General features: G+C 41.2%; 1 protein-coding gene across 1 annotated transcript in view; it reads left to right on the top strand.

The window, feature by feature from the left end:
* Positions 1 to 19,054, top strand: part of TAB1 (TGF-beta activated kinase 1 (MAP3K7) binding protein 1) — an 86,765-nt gene extending 67,711 nt beyond the window's left edge. The window contains exons 8-11 of the mRNA XM_069735928.1: positions 15,893 to 16,037; positions 16,144 to 16,366; positions 16,460 to 16,610; positions 18,442 to 19,054. Coding sequence (XP_069592029.1) covers positions 15,893 to 16,037; positions 16,144 to 16,366; positions 16,460 to 16,610; positions 18,442 to 18,652 — 730 coding nt within the window. The 3' untranslated portion in view covers positions 18,653 to 19,054. The remainder of the gene's footprint in view (positions 1 to 15,892; positions 16,038 to 16,143; positions 16,367 to 16,459; positions 16,611 to 18,441) is intronic.
* The last annotated feature ends 834 nt before the right edge of the window (positions 19,055 to 19,888 follow it).

Here is a 19,888-nt window from a genome sequence, read left to right as displayed (position 1 = left end):
TTTTGGGGTTCATCTTTACCCCTTCTACTATCGAGATGGATCCAGTTAAGGTCCAAGCCATCCAGGATTGGATTCAGCCGACATCTCTGAAAAGTCTGCAAAAGTTCCTGGGCTTTGCTAATTTTTATCGTCGCTTCATCTGTAATTTTTCTAGCATTGCCAAACCATTGACCGATTTGACCAAGAAGGGTGCTGATTTGGTTAATTGGTCTTCTGCTGCTGTGGAAGCTTTTCAGGAGTTGAAGCGTCGTTTTTGTTCTGCCCCTGTGTTGTGTCAGCCAGATGTTTCTCTTCCGTTCCAGGTCGAGGTTGATGCTTCTGAGATTGGAGCAGGGGCGGTTTTGTCACAGAGAGGTTCTGATTGCTCAGTGATGAAACCATGTGCTTTCTTTTCCAGGAAGTTTTCGCCCGCTGAGCGTAATTATGATGTGGGCAATCGAGAGTTGCTGGCCATGAAGTGGGCATTCGAGGAGTGGCGTCATTGGCTTGAAGGAGCTAAGCATCGCGTGGTGGTATTGACTGATCATAAGAACTTGACTTATCTCGAGTCTGCCAAGCGCTTGAATCCTAGACAGGCCCGTTGGTCGTTATTTTTTGCCCGCTTCGACTTTGTGATTTCGTACCTTCCGGGCTCTAAAAATGTGAAGGCGGATGCTCTGTCTAGGAGTTTTGTGCCCGACTCTCCGGGTTTATCTGAGCCAGCGGGTATCCTCAAGGAAGGAGTCATTGTGTCTGCCATCTCCCCTGATTTGCGGCGGGTGCTGCAAAAATTTCAGGCGAATAAACCTGATCGTTGTCCCTGATAGGTGGACTAATAAACTTATCTCTGAACTTCATTGTTCGGTGTTGGCTGGTCATCCTGGAATCTTTGGTACCAGAGAGTTAGTGGCTAAATCCTTCTGGTGGCCATCTCTGTCACGGGATGTACGTACTTTTGTGCAGTCCTGTGGGATTTGTGCTAGGGCTAAGCCCTGCTGTTCTCGTGCCAGTGGGTTGCTTTTGCCCTTGCCGGTCCCAAAGAGGCCTTGGACACATATTTCGATGGATTTCATTTCTGACCTTCCCGTTTCTCAAAAGATGTCAGTCATTTGGGTGGTCTGTGATCGCTTTTCTAAAATGGTCCATCTGGTGCCCTTGGCTAAATTGCCTTCCTCCTCTGATTTGGTACCTTTGTTCTTTCAGCATGTGGTTCGGTTGCATGGCATTCCTGAGAATATTGTTTCTGACAGAGGTTCCCAGTTTGTTTCAAGGTTTTGGCGAGCCTTTTGTGGTAGGATGGGCATTGACCTATCCTTTTCCTCGGCTTTCCATCCTCAGACTAATGGCCAGACCGAACGAACCAATCAGACCTTGGAAACATATCTGAGATGTTTTGTTTCTGCAGACCAGGATGATTGGGTGTCCTTTTTGCCGTTGGCTGAGTTCGCCCTTAATAATTGGGCCAGCTCGGCTACCTTGGTTTCTCCATTTTTTTTGCAATTCTGGGTTCCATCCTCGTTTCTCTTCAGGACAGGTTGAGTCTTCGGACTGTCCTGGTGTGGATTCTGTGGTGGATAGGTTGCAGCAGATCTGGACTCAGGTAGTGGACAATTTGATCTTGTCCCAGGAGAAAGCTCAACTTTTCGCTAATCGCAGACGCCGTGTGGGTCCCCGACTTCGTGTTGGGGATCTGGTTTGGTTATCTTCTCGTCATATTCCTATGAAGGTTTCCTCTCCTAAATTTAAACCTCGTTTTATTGGTCCGTATAGGATTTCTGAGGTTCTCAATCCTGTGTCTTTTCGTTTGACCCTCCCAGACTCCTTTTCCATACATAATGTATTCCATAGGTCGTTGTTGCGGAGATACGTGGCACCTATGGTTCCATCTGTTGAGCCTCCTGCCCCGGTTTTGGTGGAGGGGGAATTGGAGTATTTTGTGGAGAAGATTTTGGATTCTCGTGTTTCTAGACGGAAACTCCAGTATCTGGTTAAATGGAAGGGTTATGCTCAGGAAGATAATTCCTGGGTTTTTGCCTCTGATGTTCATTCTTCCGATCTTGTTCGTGCCTTTCATGCGGCTCATCCTGGTCGGCCTGGGGGCTCTGGTGAGGGTTCGGTGACCCCTCCTCAAGGGGGGGGTACTGTTGTGAATTCTGTGGCTGAATTCACTCCTGTGGTCACAAGTGGTGCTGCAGCTTCTGAGCTTCCTCCCTCAGGTGTTCTGGTGAGCTCGTTAACTGCTTCATCCGCCTGATGCTGCTATCCTTGCTCCTTGTCAATGTTTCAGTGTTGGATCTGAGCTTCTCCTGATTGTTCCTGTGACCTGCTGCTCTGTATAGCTAAGTGCTTTTTGCTTTTTTGTTGCTTTTTTTCTGTCCAGCTTGTCTTTTGTTTTGCTGGAAGCTCTGAGACGCAAAGGGTGTATCGCCGTGCCGTTAGTTCGGCACGGTGGTTTTTTTTTGCCCCCTTTGCGTGGTTTTGCTTTAGGGTTTTTTGTAGACTGCAAAGTTCGCTTTACTGTCCTCGCTCTGTCCTAGAATATCGGGCCCCACTTTGCTGAATCTATTTCATCCCTACGTTTTGTCTTTTCATCTTACTCACAGTCATTGTATGTGGGGGGCTGCCTTTTCCTTTGGGGAATTTCTCTGGGGCAAGTCAGGCCTATTTTTCTATCTTCAGGCTAGCTAGTTTCTTAGGCTGTGCCGAGTTGCCTAGGTAGTTGTTAGGCGCAATCCACAGCCGCTTTTAGTTGTGTTTAGGATAGGATCAGGTGTGCAGTCTACAGAGTTTCCACGTCTCAGAGCTCGTTCTTGTATTTTTGGGTATTTGTCAGATCACTGTGTGCGCTCTGATCGCTAAGCACACTGTGTTTCTGGATTGCCTTCATAACACCTGTCATTAGCAAACATAACAGGATATATAGAATTATTAGGCAAGTTGTATTTTGATCACATGATACTTTTTATACATGTTGTCCTACTCCAAGCTGTTCAGGCTTGAGGGCCAACTACTAATTAAGTAAATCAGGTGATGTGCATCTCTGTAATGAGGAGGGGTGTTGTCTAATGACATCGAAACCCTATATAAGGTGTGCTTAATTATTAGGCAACTTCCTTTCCTTTGGCAAAATGGGTCAGAAGAGAGATTTGACGGGCTCTGAAAAGTCCAAAATTGTGAGATGTCTTACAGAGGGATGCAGCAGTCTTGAAATTGCCAAACTTTTGAAGCGTGATCACCAAACAAACAAGAGTTTCATGGCAAATAGCCAAAAGGGTGGCAAGAAGCGTGTTAAGCAAAAAAGGCGCAAAATAACCCATGAATTGAGGAAAATCAAGCGTGTAGCTGCCAAGATGCCATTTGCCACCAGTTGTGCCATATTTCAGAGCTACAATGTTACTGGAGTAACAAAAAGCACAAGGTGTGCGATACTCAGGGACATGGCCAAGGTAAGGAAGGCTGAAAAACAACCACCTTTTAACAAAAAACATAAGATAAAACGTCAAGAAATATCTTAAGATTGACTTTTGAAAGGTTTTATGGACTGATGAAATGAGAGTGACTTGATGGGCCAGATGGATGGGGCAGAGGCTGGATCAGTAAAGGGCAGAGAGCTCCACTCCGACTCAGACGCCAGCAAGGTGGAGGTGGGGTACTGGTATGGGCTGGTATCATCAAAGATGCAAAGAAAAAAAGCCAGCTCACCATATCCAGCAGAGCACGGAACCAAGTCCTGACACGATGCAAACCAATGGAAAAAAAAACACGATGTTCCAGCTCCAAAAGGTAAAATAAACAAACTTTATTGGGAAAATATAAAAACATGAAAAATCATGAGCTCCATGAAGACAACACCATGACCTGCGTGAGTTTGGCTACGCGTTTCGACCGGAAAGGTCTTTGTCAAAGCACATCTACCAAGATTCCTGTAAGAATACAAAGAACCCTTCTGCCAATCAGGTAACTACAAAAAGGTCACATGTTTAAGGTCCTATAGGACATGATATATCTAAACTAAATTTAAGAAAACGAATACAAAAATATATACAAAACATGCAGAAACAACAAACAAATACATGAATAATAACAAAAATATGATAAAATTATCATGAAAGATCATTCTCAATAGTGAAACATAATTTTGTGACGTTTATTTAACCCTTCAGGAAATCTGGTCCCTAGATTAAATATCCAAAATGCTTCACGTGTGAGCAAAGATCTGGCCAGATCACCGCCGCGGGGAGGTTTTTTCACTTTTTCAATGCCGGTAATTGTTAAAGAACTAGTATTCCTGGCATGTACGTCCACAAAATGTTTTGCTGCTGCAGATATATTGCGGTTGATATTTCTGATACTGGAAATATCATACAGATGTTCGGAAAAACGTGTTTTTAGTTTCCGGGTGGTGCAACCAATATAAGATTTGTTACAAAGGTTGCAATCAATTTTGTAGACAACATGTCTTGAATTACAATTAATGAAATCACGAATATGAAAAAAATTAGTTTTATTAGAATCATAAAACGTTTTTGTAACAGCCATATGTTTGCACGTAGTGCAATTAACGGTGCCACATTTGTAACTGCCCTTGCAGTCTAACCACGTTTTAGACCTGCGGCTATTCTGTGATACAAATAAACTCGGAGATAGAATGTTACCGAGAGTTGGAGCTCGTCTGGCCACAACATTGCAGCCTCTGTCCAATATTCTCGCTAAAATGGGATCCTCATACAATATAGGTATGATTCTATTAATAATAGTTTTGATGGCATTAAATTGGGGACTATATTGCAGACATACGAATGGTTTGTTCGAGAATTCTTTTTTCTGTCTATGTGTTTCATGATTCTTTTGAGATGAAATAAGGTCTTTTTGATTTTTATTAATAACGATGTTATAGGCTCGATTTAGCATCCAATTTGGGTAACCTCTATCATGAAATTTTTTACAAGATTTAGTTAAATCGTTATTAAGGTGATCATTGTTGTTGCAGTTCCTTTTAAGTCTAATAAATTCACCAACTGGAATCGACTTTATTGTGTGCCTAGGATGGCCACTATTAGCACGCAAAATTGTATTGCCAGAAATTGGTTTGGAATATGTTCTGGTAGAAATACATTGCCCAGGAATACCAGTCAACTCCAAATCCAGAAAAGAAATAGTTGTTGTGTGATGAACAAAAGTAAATTTTATATTAAAATTATTAGTATTAATATAATCAATGAACATCGGTATGGCAGACACATCGCCCGACCACACGATCAACGTATCGTCGATGTATCTGCTATACCAATTGATACATGTAGAAAAAGGATTAGTAGATGAAAACAAAAAAGAAAATTCCCATGAGGCCATAACCAAATTGGCTAACGAAGGTGAAAATTTAGCACCCATGGCTACTCCAGTATGCTGTAAATAATATTTACAATCAAAAGAAAAAAAATTGTGTTAGAAGAAAAGAAGTCACCTGCAAAATAAAATTAATTAACTCCTTTGAATAAGAACTGTAACGATCTAAATGAAACCGTAAAGCTTGAATGGCTATATTGAATGGTATACACGTATAAAGTGAAGTGACATCGATACACAAGATGAAATTAATAAATTGGAGGATGAGATTATGTCCCGTAAAAAATGTAAATTCCAGCGTGATTTGGAAGATTACTCGTCTAACAAAATCTATGATTGGAACGATGACAATTCCTCCACCAGAACACCAAGGTCTATTTTAAGAAATACGTATTACCGGAAAAAACATAAACGCTATGTGAGTTTTAGCTCACATGATGGTGATTCTGGTGATAGCAATCCCAATATGTCTGATACCTCAACCAATGAATCTTTTAGTGGTGGTTTGAACAAGTATTCTAACAAGACAAAAAACGTAAAAGGCGCGGCGGGCGTAAGCATCGAAAACAGTTCTGGCATGGTAACGCGCCGCAAGAAGGCCACTTGAAAATTGATACAAGCAATGTGTTAAATTTATCATCTAAGGTTTTTTCACAAGAACAATTGGAAGTTTTGTCATATAGACTTAATTTTGTCCCGGATAACAATTTCAATATTTTTTCGACTATTTTGGATTTGAATAAATTCATTCGCAATCTTACTATCAAGAAACATTTTTGGACTAATGATGACACGGTCGAGGATGTTTCTGAAGTGACTACTGTTAATGAATTTCGCACTTTGGATTTTCAAGATCAAATGTCCCTCTTAACATTACAAGAATTACAACACAGCAATGAAGTGCCTGATTATTTGGTTCATTATTCTGACAATTTTATCACAAAAAATTCTTTTTTCTATCCTGTCCAAACAAGATCTGATTGCATGAGCAGATTTCAGGAAATTATTGAACGTGAACTTAAAATTCTTCAGAATGATGTCTCTACCAACAAAAGGATCAGCAATTTATCCAAAAAACACAGGAAAGCTATTGAAGACATCAAAAACATGGGGGACATTACCATCAAAATGAGCGATAAAAGCGGATTAATTGTTATAATGGATTCTGAGGACTATGTCTATCGAGAATTATCATCGGATCCCACTATTTTGTTTAAAAAGCAGGCAGATGAAATAATTATGGAGGGTGTGTCTTTGGGCATTTTCTCTGAAAAACAAGCAGAGTTTTTACAAGTATCACATCCCGTCATGCCTATTTTACATGGTCTTCCTAAGACACATAAAACTGGCGGTTTTCCTCCCATGCGACCCATAATTTCAAGCATTGGGTCTATTAATGAACATTTGGGTCAGTGGCTTGATTCTGTTTTGCAGCCTCTTGTTCTTAGGATTCCGGGTCTTATTAAATACACCAAGGACGTATTGGGTCCATTATCATGTAAGAAATGGTCTTCTGAATACAGTTGGCTCAGTTGCGATGTCACTTCACTTTATACGTGTATACCATTCAATATAGCCATTCAAGCTTTACGGTTTCATTTAGATCGTTACAGTTCTTATTCAAATGAGTTAATTAATTTTATTTTGCAGGTGACTTCTTCTAACACAATTTTTTTTCTTTTGATTGTAAATATTATTTACAGCATACTGGAGTAGCCATGGGTGCTAAATTTTCACCTTCGTTAGCCAATTTGGTTATGGCCTCATGGGAATTTTCTTTTTTGTTTTCATCTACTAATCCTTTTTCTACATGTATCAATTGGTATGGCAGATACATCGACGATACGTTGATCGTGTGGTCGGGCGATGTGTCTGCCATACCGATGTTCATTGATTTATATTAATACTAATAATTTTAATATAAAATTTACTTTTGTTCATCACACAACAACTATTTCTTTTCTGGATTTGGAGTTGACTGGTATTCCTGGGCAATGTATTTCTACCAGAACATATTCCAAACCAATTTCTGGCAATACAATTTTGCGTGCTAATAGTGGCCATCCTAGGCACACAATAAAGTCGATTCCAGTTGGTGAATTTATTAGACTTAAAAGGAACTGCAACAACAATGATCACCTTAATAACGATTTAATTAAATCTTGTAAAAAATTTCATGATAGAGGTTACCCAAATTGGATGCTAAATCGAGCCTATAACATCGTTATTAATAAAAATCAAAAAGACCTTATTTCATCTCAAAAGAATCATGAAACACATAGACAGAAAAAAGAATTCTCGAACAAACCATTCGTATGTCTGCAATATAGTCCCCAATTTAATGCCATCAAAACTATTATTAATAGAACCATACCTATATTGTATGAGGATCCCATTTTAGCGAGAATATTGGACAGAGGCTGCAATGTTGTGGCCAGACGAGCTCCAACTCTCGGTAACATTCTATCTCCGAGTTTATTTGTATCACAGAATAGCCGCAGGTCTAAAACGTGGTTAGACTGCAAGGGCAGTTACAAATGTGGCACCGTTAATTGCACTACGTGCAAACATATGGCTGTTACAAAAACGTTTTATGATTCTAATAAAACTAATTTTTTTCATATTCGTGATTTCATTAATTGTAATTCAAGACATGTTGTCTACAAAATTGATTGCAACCTTTGTAACAAATCTTATATTGGTTGCACCACCCGGAAACTAAAAACACGTTTTTCTGAACATCTGTATGATATTTCCAGTATCAGAAATATCAACCGCAATATATCTGCAGCAGCAAAACATTTTGTGGACGTACATGCCAGGAATACTAGTTCTTTAACAATTACCGGCATTGAAAAAGTGAAAAAACCTCCCCGCGGCGGTGATCTGGCCAGATCTTTGCTCACACGTGAAACATTTTGGATATTTAATCTAGGGACCAGATTTCCTGAAGGGTTAAATAAACGTCACAAAATTATGTTTCACTATTGAGAATGATCTTTCATGATAATTTCATCATATTTTTGTTATTATTCATGTATTTGTTGTTTTTGCATGTTTTGTATATATTTTTGTATTCGTTTTCTTAAATTTAGTTTAGATATATCATGTCCTATAGGACCTAACATGTGACCTATTTGTAGTTACCTGATTGGCAGAAGGGTTCCTTTTTTTTTTTTTTTTTTTTTTTTTAGTTTAGATATATCATGTCCTATAGGACCTTAAACATGTGACCTTTTTGTAGTTACCTGATTGGCAGAAGGGTTCTTTGTATTCTTACAGGAATCTTGGTAGATGTGCTTTGACAAAGACCTTTCCGGTCGAAACGTGTAGCCAAACTCACGCAGGTCATGGTGTTGTCTTCATGGAGCTCATGATTTTTCATGTTTTTATATTTTCCCAATAAAGTTTGTTTATTTTACCTTTTGGAGCTGGAACATCGTGGTTTTTTTTTCTCCATCATCAAAGATGAACTTGTGGGACCTTTTCGGGTTGTGGATGGAGTGAAGCTCAACTCCCAGACCTACTGCCAGTTTCTGGAAGACAACTTCTTCAAGCAGTGGTACAGGAAGAAGTCGGTATCGTTCAAGAAAAACGTGATTTTCATGCAGGACAATACTCCTTCACATGCCTCCAACTACTCCACAGAGTGGCTGGCCAGTAAAGGTCTTAAAGAAGAAGAAATAATGACATGCCCCCCTTGTTCATCTGATCTGAACCCCATAGAGAACCTGTGGTCCCTCATAAAATGTGAGCTCTACAGGGAGGGAAAACCGTCCACCTCTCGGAACAGTGTCTGGGAGGCTGTGGTGGCTGCTGAACGCATTGTTGATCGTTAACAGATCAAGTAACTGACAGAATCTATGGATGGAAGGCTGTTAGTGTCATCATAAAGAAAGGTGGCTATATTGGTCACTATTTTTGGGGGGGGTTTGTTTTTGCATGTCAGAAATGTTTATTTCTAAATTTTGTGCAGTTATATTGGCTTACCTGGTGAAAATAAACAAGTGAGATGGGAATATATTTGGTTTTTATTAAGTTGCCTAATAAATCTGCACAGTAAGGCCATGTTCACACGATCCTTTTTTTCATGCGGAATTGCCGCGATTTTCCCGCTGCGGGTCCGCAGCTGTTTTCCATGCAGGGTACATTACATTGTACCCTATGGAAAACAGGAACTGCTGTGCCCACAATGCGGAAAATCAAAAAAAAAAGCCGCGCTGAATAGCTGCGGGAAAAAAGAAGTACCATGTCACTTCTTTTTTCGGAGCCGCAGCGGTTCTGCACCCATTGACCTCCATTGTGAGGTCAAACCCGCAGTAAAACCCGCAGATGAAAAAAATATCTGCGGGTTTTACTGCGGTTTGTGGTGCAGAACCGCTGCAGCAGGAAGTGCGGGGAAGCGGGCGGAAGTGCGTGGGCGGAGTGTGGCTGCCCCCCCCCGTGCTCCGATCCCGCCTCCCCGTGCTCCAATCCCACCGCCCCGTGCTCCGATGCCCCCCCCCAGTGCTCCGATGCCCCCCCGTGCCCTAATCTCCCCCCCTTATACTTACCCGGCGTCCCGGTGTCCGTCCGGCCGTCTTCTCCCTGGGCGCCGCCATCTTGCAAAATGGCGGGCGCATACGCAGTGCGCCCGCCGAATCTGCCGGCCGGCAGATTCGTTCCAAAGTGCATTTTGATCACTGAAATATAATCTATCTCAGTGATCAAAATAAAAAAAAATAGTAAATGACCCCCCCCCCCCCTTTGTCACCCCCATAGGTAGGGACAATAAAAAAAAATTAAGAATTTTTTTTTTTCCACTAAGGTTAGAATAGGGTTAGGGGTAGGGTTAGGGGTAGGGTTAGGGTATTTTCAGCCATTTTAACCCTAAAAAACTTCCTAGAAAACACACAGACTCTGCATAGAAAACTGCATAAAAAAAAGGATAAAAAAAAGGATCAAAAAACGCATCAAAAAACGCATCAAAAAAGGACAAAAAAAGGACCTGCGTTTTCTGCCAAGAGCTGCAGTTTTTAAAAAAACAGTCCTGAAAAAAAAAGGATGGAAATCAGGAACGTGTGAACATACCCTAATAGTTACCTGCACAAACAGATATCCTTCTAAGATAGCCAAATCTAAAAAAAAAAAAACACCACTCCAACTTCCAAAAATATTAAGCTTTGATATTGAGTTTTTTGGGTTGATTGAGAACATAGTTGTTGATCAATAATAAAAATAATCCTCTAAAATACAACTTGCTTAATAATTCTGCACACAGTGTAGATTTTGGAATGCTAATACGCTCAACAATTGGATGTGTTTAAATATAATGTTCCTGTGCTGATATAATCTTATAAATGTTCCACTGCTGGGTACTGTGTAATGGCCGTGTTTGACCATATAGGAACATGGTCTGATCATACCACAGCTCATGGGCAGGGAGGAAGCTAAAGAGAATACAGACAGAACAGCACGGGATCACAGCTGTTTTTTTTTTATTTTATTTTTTTATTTAAAATATTGTTTAAAAACATGCAGTGAAATGTTTTAGCACACAAAAGAATCAGCTGTGATCCCGTGCTGTAATGTCTGGATGCTCTTTTGCTTCCTCCCCTGCCTAGGAGCTGTGCTATTATCAGACAATGTTCCTGTATGGTCAGACACGGCCATTACACAGTACATAGCAGGGACACATTTATAAGATTATCTCAGCACAGGAACATTTTCTGTAAACACTTCCAATTGTGCAAATGATTATTATTCCAAAATCTATTGATTAAACTGAACTTCTGTTCTTGGGAAAACCCCTTTAACCCCTTAATCCCATATGACGTACTATCCCGTCAAGGTGACCTGGGACTTAAATCCCAGTGACGGGGTAGTACGTCATAGCGATCGACCGCTCTCACGGGGGGAGCGCGGCCGATCGTGGCCGGGTGTCCGCTAACATCCAGCACTATGTGCCAGGATCGGTCACGGACCGCCCCCGGCAAAATAACCCCCGGCACACTGCGATCAAACATGATCGCAGCGTTACGGGGGCATAGGGAAGCATCATGCAGGGAGGGGGCTTACCAAGCGCCTGCTCTGAGCACGCGCTGGTAAGCCTGCAGCAAGTGCAGTCAGATGGCTGATCTGACACAGTGCTCTGCAAAGTGTCAGATCAGTGATCTGACCTTATAACATGATGCCCCCCTGGGGCAATGTTATAAAGTAAAAAAAATATATATTTAGTTGTGTAAAAAAAAAATCCTAAATAAAGAAAAAATATATATATTGCTCCCATAAATACATTTCTTTATCTAAATAAAAAAAAAAACAATAAAAGAACACACATTTAGTATCGCCGCGTCCGTAACGACCCGACCTATAAAACTGTCCCAATAGTTAACCCCTTCAGTGAACACCGTAAAAAAAAGAGGCAAAAGACAACGCTTTATTATCATACCGCCAAACAAAAAGTGGAATAGCACGCGATTAAAAAGACGGATATAAATAACCATGGTATCGGTGAAAACATCATCTTGTCCCACAAAAAACGAGCCGCCATGCAGCGTCATCAGCATAAAAATAAAAAAGTTATAGTCTTCAGAATAAAGCGATGCCAAAATAATTATTTTTTCTATAAAATAGTTTTTATCGTATAAAAGCGCCAAAACATAAAAGAATGATATAAATGAGGTATCCCTGTAATCGTACTGACCCAAAGAATAAAACTGCTTCATCAATTTCACCAAACGCGGAACGGTATAAACACCCCCCCCAAAAGAAATTCATGAATAGCTGATTTTTGGTCATACTGCCTCACAAACATCAGAATAAAAAACGGTCAAAAAATGTCACGTGCCCGAAAATGTTACCAATAAAAACGTCAACTCGTCACGCAAAAAACAAGACTCACATGACTCTGTGGACCAAAATATAGAAAAATTATAGCTCTCAAAATGTGGTAACGCAAAAACAATTTTTTTTGCAATAAAACATCTTTTAGTGTGTGACAGCTGCCAATCATAAAAATCCGCTAAAAAACCCGCTATAAAAGTAAGGCTACTTTCACACTAGCGTTAACTGCAATCCGTCACAATGCGTCGTTTTGCCGAAAAAACGCATCCTGCAAAAGTGCTTGCAGGATGCGTTTTTTTCCCCATAGACTTGTATTGGCGACGCATTGCGACGGATTGCCACACGTCGCATCCGTCGTGCGACGGATGCGTCGTGCTTTGGCGGACCGTCGGCACAAAAAAACGCTACATGTAAAGTTTTTTGCTGCCGACGGACCGCTTTTTCCGACCGCGCATGCGCGGCCGGAACTCCTCCCCCACCTCCCCGCACCTCACAATGGGGCAGCGGATGCAATGAAAATCTGCATCCGCTGCACCCATTGTGCGGCGCTTACAACGCTAGCGTCAGTAACCTCGGCCCGACGCACTGCAACGGGCCGAGCCCGACGCTAGTGTGAAAGAAGCCTAAATCAAACCCCCCTTCATCACCCCCTTAGTTAGGGAAAAATTAAAAAATTAAAAAAATGTATTTATTTCCATTTTCCCATTAGGGTTATGGCTAGGGGGTTAGGGTTTGGATTACATTTACGGTTGGGATTAGGGATAGGGGTGTGTCAGGGTTAGGGTTATGGTGAGATTAGGGTTAGGGGTGTGTTTGGGTTAGGGTTTCAGTCAGAATTGGGGGTTTCCACTGTTTAGGCACATCTCCAAACGCGACATGGCATCCGATCTCAATGCCAGCCAATTTTGCCTTGAAAAAGTAAAACCGTGCTCCTTCCCTTCCGAGCTCTCCCGTGCCCCCAAACAGGGGTTTACCCCAACATATGGGGTATCCACGTACTCAGGACAAATTGGACAACAACTTCTGTGGTCCAATTTCTCTTGTTACCCTTGGGAAAATAAAAATTTGAGGGGCTAAAAAACCATTTTTGTAGGAAAAAAATGATTTTTTATTTTCACGGATCTGCCTTATAAACTGTAGTGAAATACTTGGGGGTTGAAAGTTCTCACAACACATCTAGATAAGTTCCTTGGGGGGTCTAGGTTCCAATATGAGGTCACACGTGACGCCTGCAGACCATTCCATCTACCGTAAGTCTGCATTTCAAATGGCGCTCCTTCCCTTCCGAGCTCTGCCATGTGCCCAAACGGTGGTTCCCCCCCTCATATGGGGTATCAGCATACTCAAGATAAATTGGACAACAACTTTTGGGGACCAATTTCTCCTGTTGCCCTTGGGAAAATACAAAACTGGGGGCTAAAAAATAATTTTTGTGGAAAAAAAAAAAAAGAATTTTTATTTTCACGGTTCTGCGTCATAAACTGTAGTGAAACACTTGGGGGTTCAAAGATCTCATAACACATCTACATAAGATCCTGAGAGGGTCTACTTTCCAAAATGGTGTCACTTGTGGGGGGTTTCAATGTTTAGGCACATCAGCGGCTCTGCAAACCCAACATAGCATCCCATCTCAATTCCAGCCAATTTTGCATTGAAAAGTCAAACGGAGCTCCTTCCCTTCCGAGCTCTGCCATGCACCCAAACAGTGGTTTACCCCCACATATGGGATATCCGCGTACTCAGGACAAGTTGCACAACAACTTTTGGGGTACAATTTCTTCTGGTACCCTTGGAAAAATAAAAAATTGGGCGAAAAGTTCATTTTTGTGAAAAAAAATTATATTTTATTTTTACGTCTCTATATTATAAACTTCTGTGAAGCACTTGGTGGGTCATAGTGCTCACCACACATCTAGATAAGTTCCTTAGGGGGTCTAGTTTTCAAAATGTTGTCACTTGTGGGGGTTTCAATGTTTAGGCACATCAGGGCTCTCCAAATGCAACATAGCATCCCATCTCAATTCCAGTCAATTTTGCATTGAAAAGTCAAACGGCGCTCCTTCCCTTCCGAGCTGTGCCATGCGCCCAAACAGTGGTTTGGGGTATCGGGGTACTCAGGACAAATTGTACAACAACTTTTGGGGTCCATTTTCTCCTGTTACCCTTGGTAAAATAAAACAAATTGGAGCTGAAGTAAATTTTTTGTGAAAAAAAAAATTAAATGTTTTTTTTTTAAAACATTCCAAAAATTCCTGTGAAGCACCAGAAGGGTTAATAAACTTTTTGAATGTGGTTTTGAGCACCTTGAGGGGTGCAGTTTTTAGATTGGTGTCACACTTGGTTATTTTCTATCATATAGACCCCTCAAAATGACTTCAAATGTGATGTGGTCCCTAAAAATAAAAAAAAGATGGTGTGAAAATGAGAAATTGCTGGTCAAATTTTAACCCTTATAACTCCCTAACAAAAAAAAATTTTGTTTCCAAAATTGTGCTGATGTAAAGTAGACATGTGGGAAATGTTACTTATTAAGTTTTTTGTGTGACATATCTCTGTGATTTAAGGGCATGAAGCGTTCCAGAGTTATAACCTCATAAAGGGACAGTGGTCAGAAATTGAATTGTAAAAATTGGCCTGGTCATTAACGTGCAAACCACCCTCGGGGCTTAATGGGTTAAGCTACCTCTGAACATATCCGTTACTGTTAGGTGCTAGCTATGTAACAAAACCAGCACCCACTTTGATTGGAGCATTTTCAGTTCCTGAGCCCAGGAATAAAACAAATTTATTGCGTGTTGTCATAGTGAAGTTGTTAAATGTTTATTTTCGCTTCGAAAAACTGATCGTTAATCAATAACATAATCAAATACAAGAAACTGTGTAATATATCTTTCCAAAGAAATATGCTTCTCTCTCCACTTATGAGCCACGTCTTGCCTTTCTCCCTGCCTCCTGAACTTATCACTCACTTTGAAAAACGGCTAAATTCAATGTTACTGTAGACCGGATGGGCGGCCATTTGTATCCCGCCCCATAACCATCACAATCGAGCCTTACACTCCAGCCATCCTCTCATGCCTTGTCTACAGGCAGGAGCATTTGATGTTTGCAGCCAATAAGTGGTCCGAAAGCAATGTCCTGTACTACTGGCGTCCGTGCTCAGCCAATGATGCCAGTAGTACTGCACGTGATGAGGCCACTGATTGGCTGCAGTGGTCATATGCTAACTTCCTGTAAACAAGGTACGGGAGAACCGCTAATAGATCCGCTCTGCAGCATTGGATCTGAGTAATGTATTTTGGGCAGTGTTTTATTTTGTGTTTTTTTTTTTTTTTGTATTTTTACACATTTGCAGCTCTTTTTAAATATATTTAGTATTTTCTCCGGTTCCATGTATGAAATATTAGATTTCATTTAGGCAGCAGAAAACATTGTGTGACTAATTTACGAATATTGACATAGCATGTTATAATTCCTTTTTTATTGACCTCCACATGAGAATACTGCCCTTCTGATAGAAATATAACTGCAGTGCACATACCTCTGCCCCGGACACTGCTGTGCTGTCGCGGAGCAGTTCACTGTGGATGGGATTGTAGTGCAATTTATAGCTGAGAGCTGGCGGTCCTATTATACTATAGTTCTGTGTTGGAATATTTACGTCTAATTTGTTCTAAACTTTGTTAGAAGTTTGTTTTGTTCACTCCATTGCTTCAATTGCTTGCGGTACTCTTGTTCTCAGTGCAGCAAAATCTAAGCCGATTACGGCAGAGCCGGAAATCCATGGGTGCCAGCTACTGGACGGGGTAACGGGCTTCCTGGTGTTGATGTCAGAAGGGCTGTACAAAGCTCTGGATGCTGCTCATGGACCTGGACAAGCAAACCAGGTGTCATAGATACTTTTACTTTCTACCTGCATTTTCCTAAAGATAATAAATAGTAGTCTTTTTTTTCTCTTTACGATCACTGTTTGTTTTTTATTTTAATCTAAAGGAAATAGCAGCAATGATTGCCACAGAGTTTGCTAAGCAAGTATCTCTGGATGACGTTGCTCAGGCAGTGGTGGAAAGAGTCAAGCGGATTCATCACAGCACCTGTGTCAGTGGTGGGGAGCGCGCCAAATTCTGTACCAAATATGAGGACATGACGCTGCTTGTCCGCAACCTGGGCTACCCTTTGGAAGAGATTAATCAGACTACTCTTACACCTACACAGGGTTTGTGACCTTCTTTTCACACATCTTATAGGCTTGATTTTAATGATCTATTTTATGTCTCTATAGCTCAGAAAAACACTTTTTATATTTTAGGTGGTCGCATATACCCGGTGTCTGTGCCATATTCCAATGCCCAGAACACTAGTAAAACCAGTGTCACACTATCGCTTGTTATGCCATCACAAGGAACAATGGTGAATGGTACTCACACAAGTTCAACGCTGGACGGAACAACGCCTACAATGTAAATATCACTTGGACATTACTAATATATAGGTTATTTCTCGTAAGGGTTGTGTGATCTATACCAAAATGTTTCAAAAGCCTATAAATGACTAAGTATTACAAAAAGTAATGTAATGAGATACAGTGCCAGCAAACAAACTGTAGATGTAGAGGGATCATCATTATTCTAATTTGCACATGGAAACACGATAAGCAATGGAATGAAACTGAAAGGGAGAAGATACAGATTAGATATAAGAAAAAACTTTTTGACAGTGAGGGTGATCAGTAAGTGGAACAGCCTGCCACGAGAGGTGGTGAGTTCTCCTTCAATGGAAGTCTTCCAACAGAGGCTGGACAGACATCTGTCTGAGATGGTTTAGTGAATCCCCTGTACGAGCTGCTTGCAATGTACCATGTTGTCCAGATGTTATTTGGACAGACTCAGAATGTTTACAATTGTGTCTCTGTACACCACCCTGGATTTCAACCAAAAACATTGAATGAAATATTGATGTTAAAGGGAACCCGTTCCCGCCCCCAGGCGTTTGTAACTAAAAGAGCCATCTTGTGCAGCACTAATGCTGCATTTGGACAAGGTGGCTCTTTTAGCTATGCTCCCTGCACACACCGAAATAAACACTTATAAAATGTGCCCCCTCATACCGTGAAATCGCCAGGGAGGCGGGACTTTCCTTCCTAATCAGACGCAGCACCGCCATCACTCATACCCCTTTAGCGCCGGGCGCCGCCTCCTCAGCATTGTTTGAATCTGTCCTGGAGCCTGCGCTGTTATGTTATCCCTTGGGCATGCGCAGTTAGCGCTGCCCGTCTTCTGACATCATTTGATGTCAGGCTGACTGCGCCTGTGCGGCCGCGCTGCCCGAGATCCCGCCCCGCAGTGTCTTCTGATTTATTCATACTGCAGGGCTGGGATTCATGGGCATGCGCACTGCATATCTTCGCCTCTCACTCATCTCCTTCTGTCTTCTTCAGACTGTGCGGCGTCAGCTGATCCCTAATCGCATGCCACGGCCGTGACGCCGCACAGTCTGAAGAAGGCGGAAGGAGATGAGTGAGAGGCGAAGATATGGGATCTTGTAACCCTCTGTGGCCCTCCTCGCAATAAAACGGGGAGATCTTGCCCTTTACGCTAACCCAGCGCTGCTGCATGCTTTTTGTCAATTGTTTTCTATGTTGTAGTGTGCTCCTTGAGTCCATTGTGAGAAAAGCACAATCCAAGTGTTTGTTGTTAAGTACGTGGCAGCTCTGGGTTAGTGCAGAGAGCAAGATCTCGCCATGACTTGCTTATGAGTTTTATTTAAAATAATCACCAGTCTTATGCAGCCCATTCTTTTCTTAAATAAAACGGAATATAATATAAGGCATTTAAGAAACATATAGAATTTTCTGTTCATGATTTACATTTTTACTGGTTCCGATGGAATTGGACAATTAGCCGAGAGTGTCATTTAAAGGGAAATTGTAAAACCTAACTTTTAATGAATTATATTTTAAAACGTAACCTTTCTTTACTGCAATTGGATTAGTCAGTGAAAAAATTGAAAATTCCCCTTATTTTGGAGAAATCACAGACATAAGTTTCCTGTGAAATTATTTGTCATTTAAAGGGAGTCTAAACACACAAAATAAAAAGTATAAGGCCAGCAATCAAAAGACTGCTTCATGAATGTAAATCCATGAAGTTTATCTCAAAATAAAACCACTGGTAACTCTGAAGAAAAGACAGAAAACAGTATAAAGAATGAAATCATTGTGGAACCTATTTGTACGGTAAGTTCCACCAGCCGCTTTAATATCCTTTGCGTTTATTTCTTTTTTTTATACAGGCAGTCGCCTAGTGCAACTCTCCAGTCTACCAACACACACACTCAGAGCAGCAGCTCCAGCTCAGACGGCGGCCTCTTCCGCACTCGCCCATCACCATCTCTTCAGCCAGACGAGGATGGTCGGGTGGAGCCCTATGTGGATTTCACTGAATTTTATCGACTCTGGAGCATGGAACATGGTGATCCCACAGCATTAGTTACTGCTCAGTGATCCAGATATTTAAACTGTGGTCATTTAGTCTCGCAATCAACAATGACTGTTGCAGTTTTACATCATATATTATAATCTGTAAGAAAGTGGTCTTTAAAAAACAAAAAGGGGGGTGTCTGATCCGACAGATGAGACGGTTGAATTTGGAAGAGCGTTTCTAATGTGCTCATACAGGACTTGAGGTTCTAGAAGAGATGGTCCCTGAATCACTGAAAGTAGAGCCTAATGTGTTTTGTACATATTTTATTCTACGTTTTTCTCTTGTCTTCCCTGAATCCATAGCAGTGCCGCCTCCATAAATCTGAATGAAATGTGTTTTTATGCATAGAAACATGCACGTCTCCAGAGTTCATGATCACGCACATCATGTTTCATTTCCACTTTAGAGAGAAGCAATGCATACAGTGGGGCAAAAAAGTATTTAGTCAGTCAGCAGTAGTGCAAGTTCCACCACTTAAAAAGATGAGAGGCGTCTGTAATTTACATCATAGGTAGACCCCAACTATGGGAGACAAACTGAGAAAAAAAAATCCAGAAAATCACATTGTCTGTTTTTTTAACAATTTATTTGCATATTATGGTGGAAAATAAGTATTTGGTCAGAAACAAAATTTCATCTCAATACTTTGTAATATATCCTTTGTTGGCAATGACAGAGGTCAAACGTTTTCTGTAAGTCTTCACAAGGTTGCCACACACTGTTGTTGATATGTTGGCCCATTCCTCCATGCAGATCTCCTCTAGAGCACTGATGTTTTTGGCTTTTCGCTTGGCAACACGGACTTTCAACTCCCTCCAAAGGTTTTCTATAGGGTTGAGATTTGGAGACTGGCTAGGCCACTCCAGGACCTTGAAATGCTTCTTACGAAGCCACTCCTTCGTTGCCCTGGCAGTTTGCTTTGGATCATTGTCATGTTGAAAGACATCTTCAATGCCCTTGCTGATGGAAGGAGGTTTGCACTCAAAATCTCACGATACATGGCCCCATTCATTCTTTCATGTACCCGGATCAGTCGTCCTGGCCCCTTTGCAGAGAAACAGCCCCAAAGCATGATGTTTCCACCATCATGCTTTACAGTAGGTATGGTGTTTGATGGATGCAACTCAGTATTCTTTTTCCTCCAAACACGACAAGTTGTGTTTCTACCAAACAGTTCCAGTTTGGTTTCATCAGACCATAGGACATTCTCCCAAAACTCCTCTGGATCATCCAAATGCTCTCTAGCAAACTTCAGA

Source organism: Ranitomeya imitator, chromosome 8 (assembly GCF_032444005.1).
Source record: "Ranitomeya imitator isolate aRanImi1 chromosome 8, aRanImi1.pri, whole genome shotgun sequence".
Taxonomy (NCBI): domain Eukaryota; kingdom Metazoa; phylum Chordata; class Amphibia; order Anura; family Dendrobatidae; genus Ranitomeya; species Ranitomeya imitator.
Note: the sequence above shows the minus strand (reverse complement) of the source record. Positions and strands in the feature narration are given on the sequence as shown.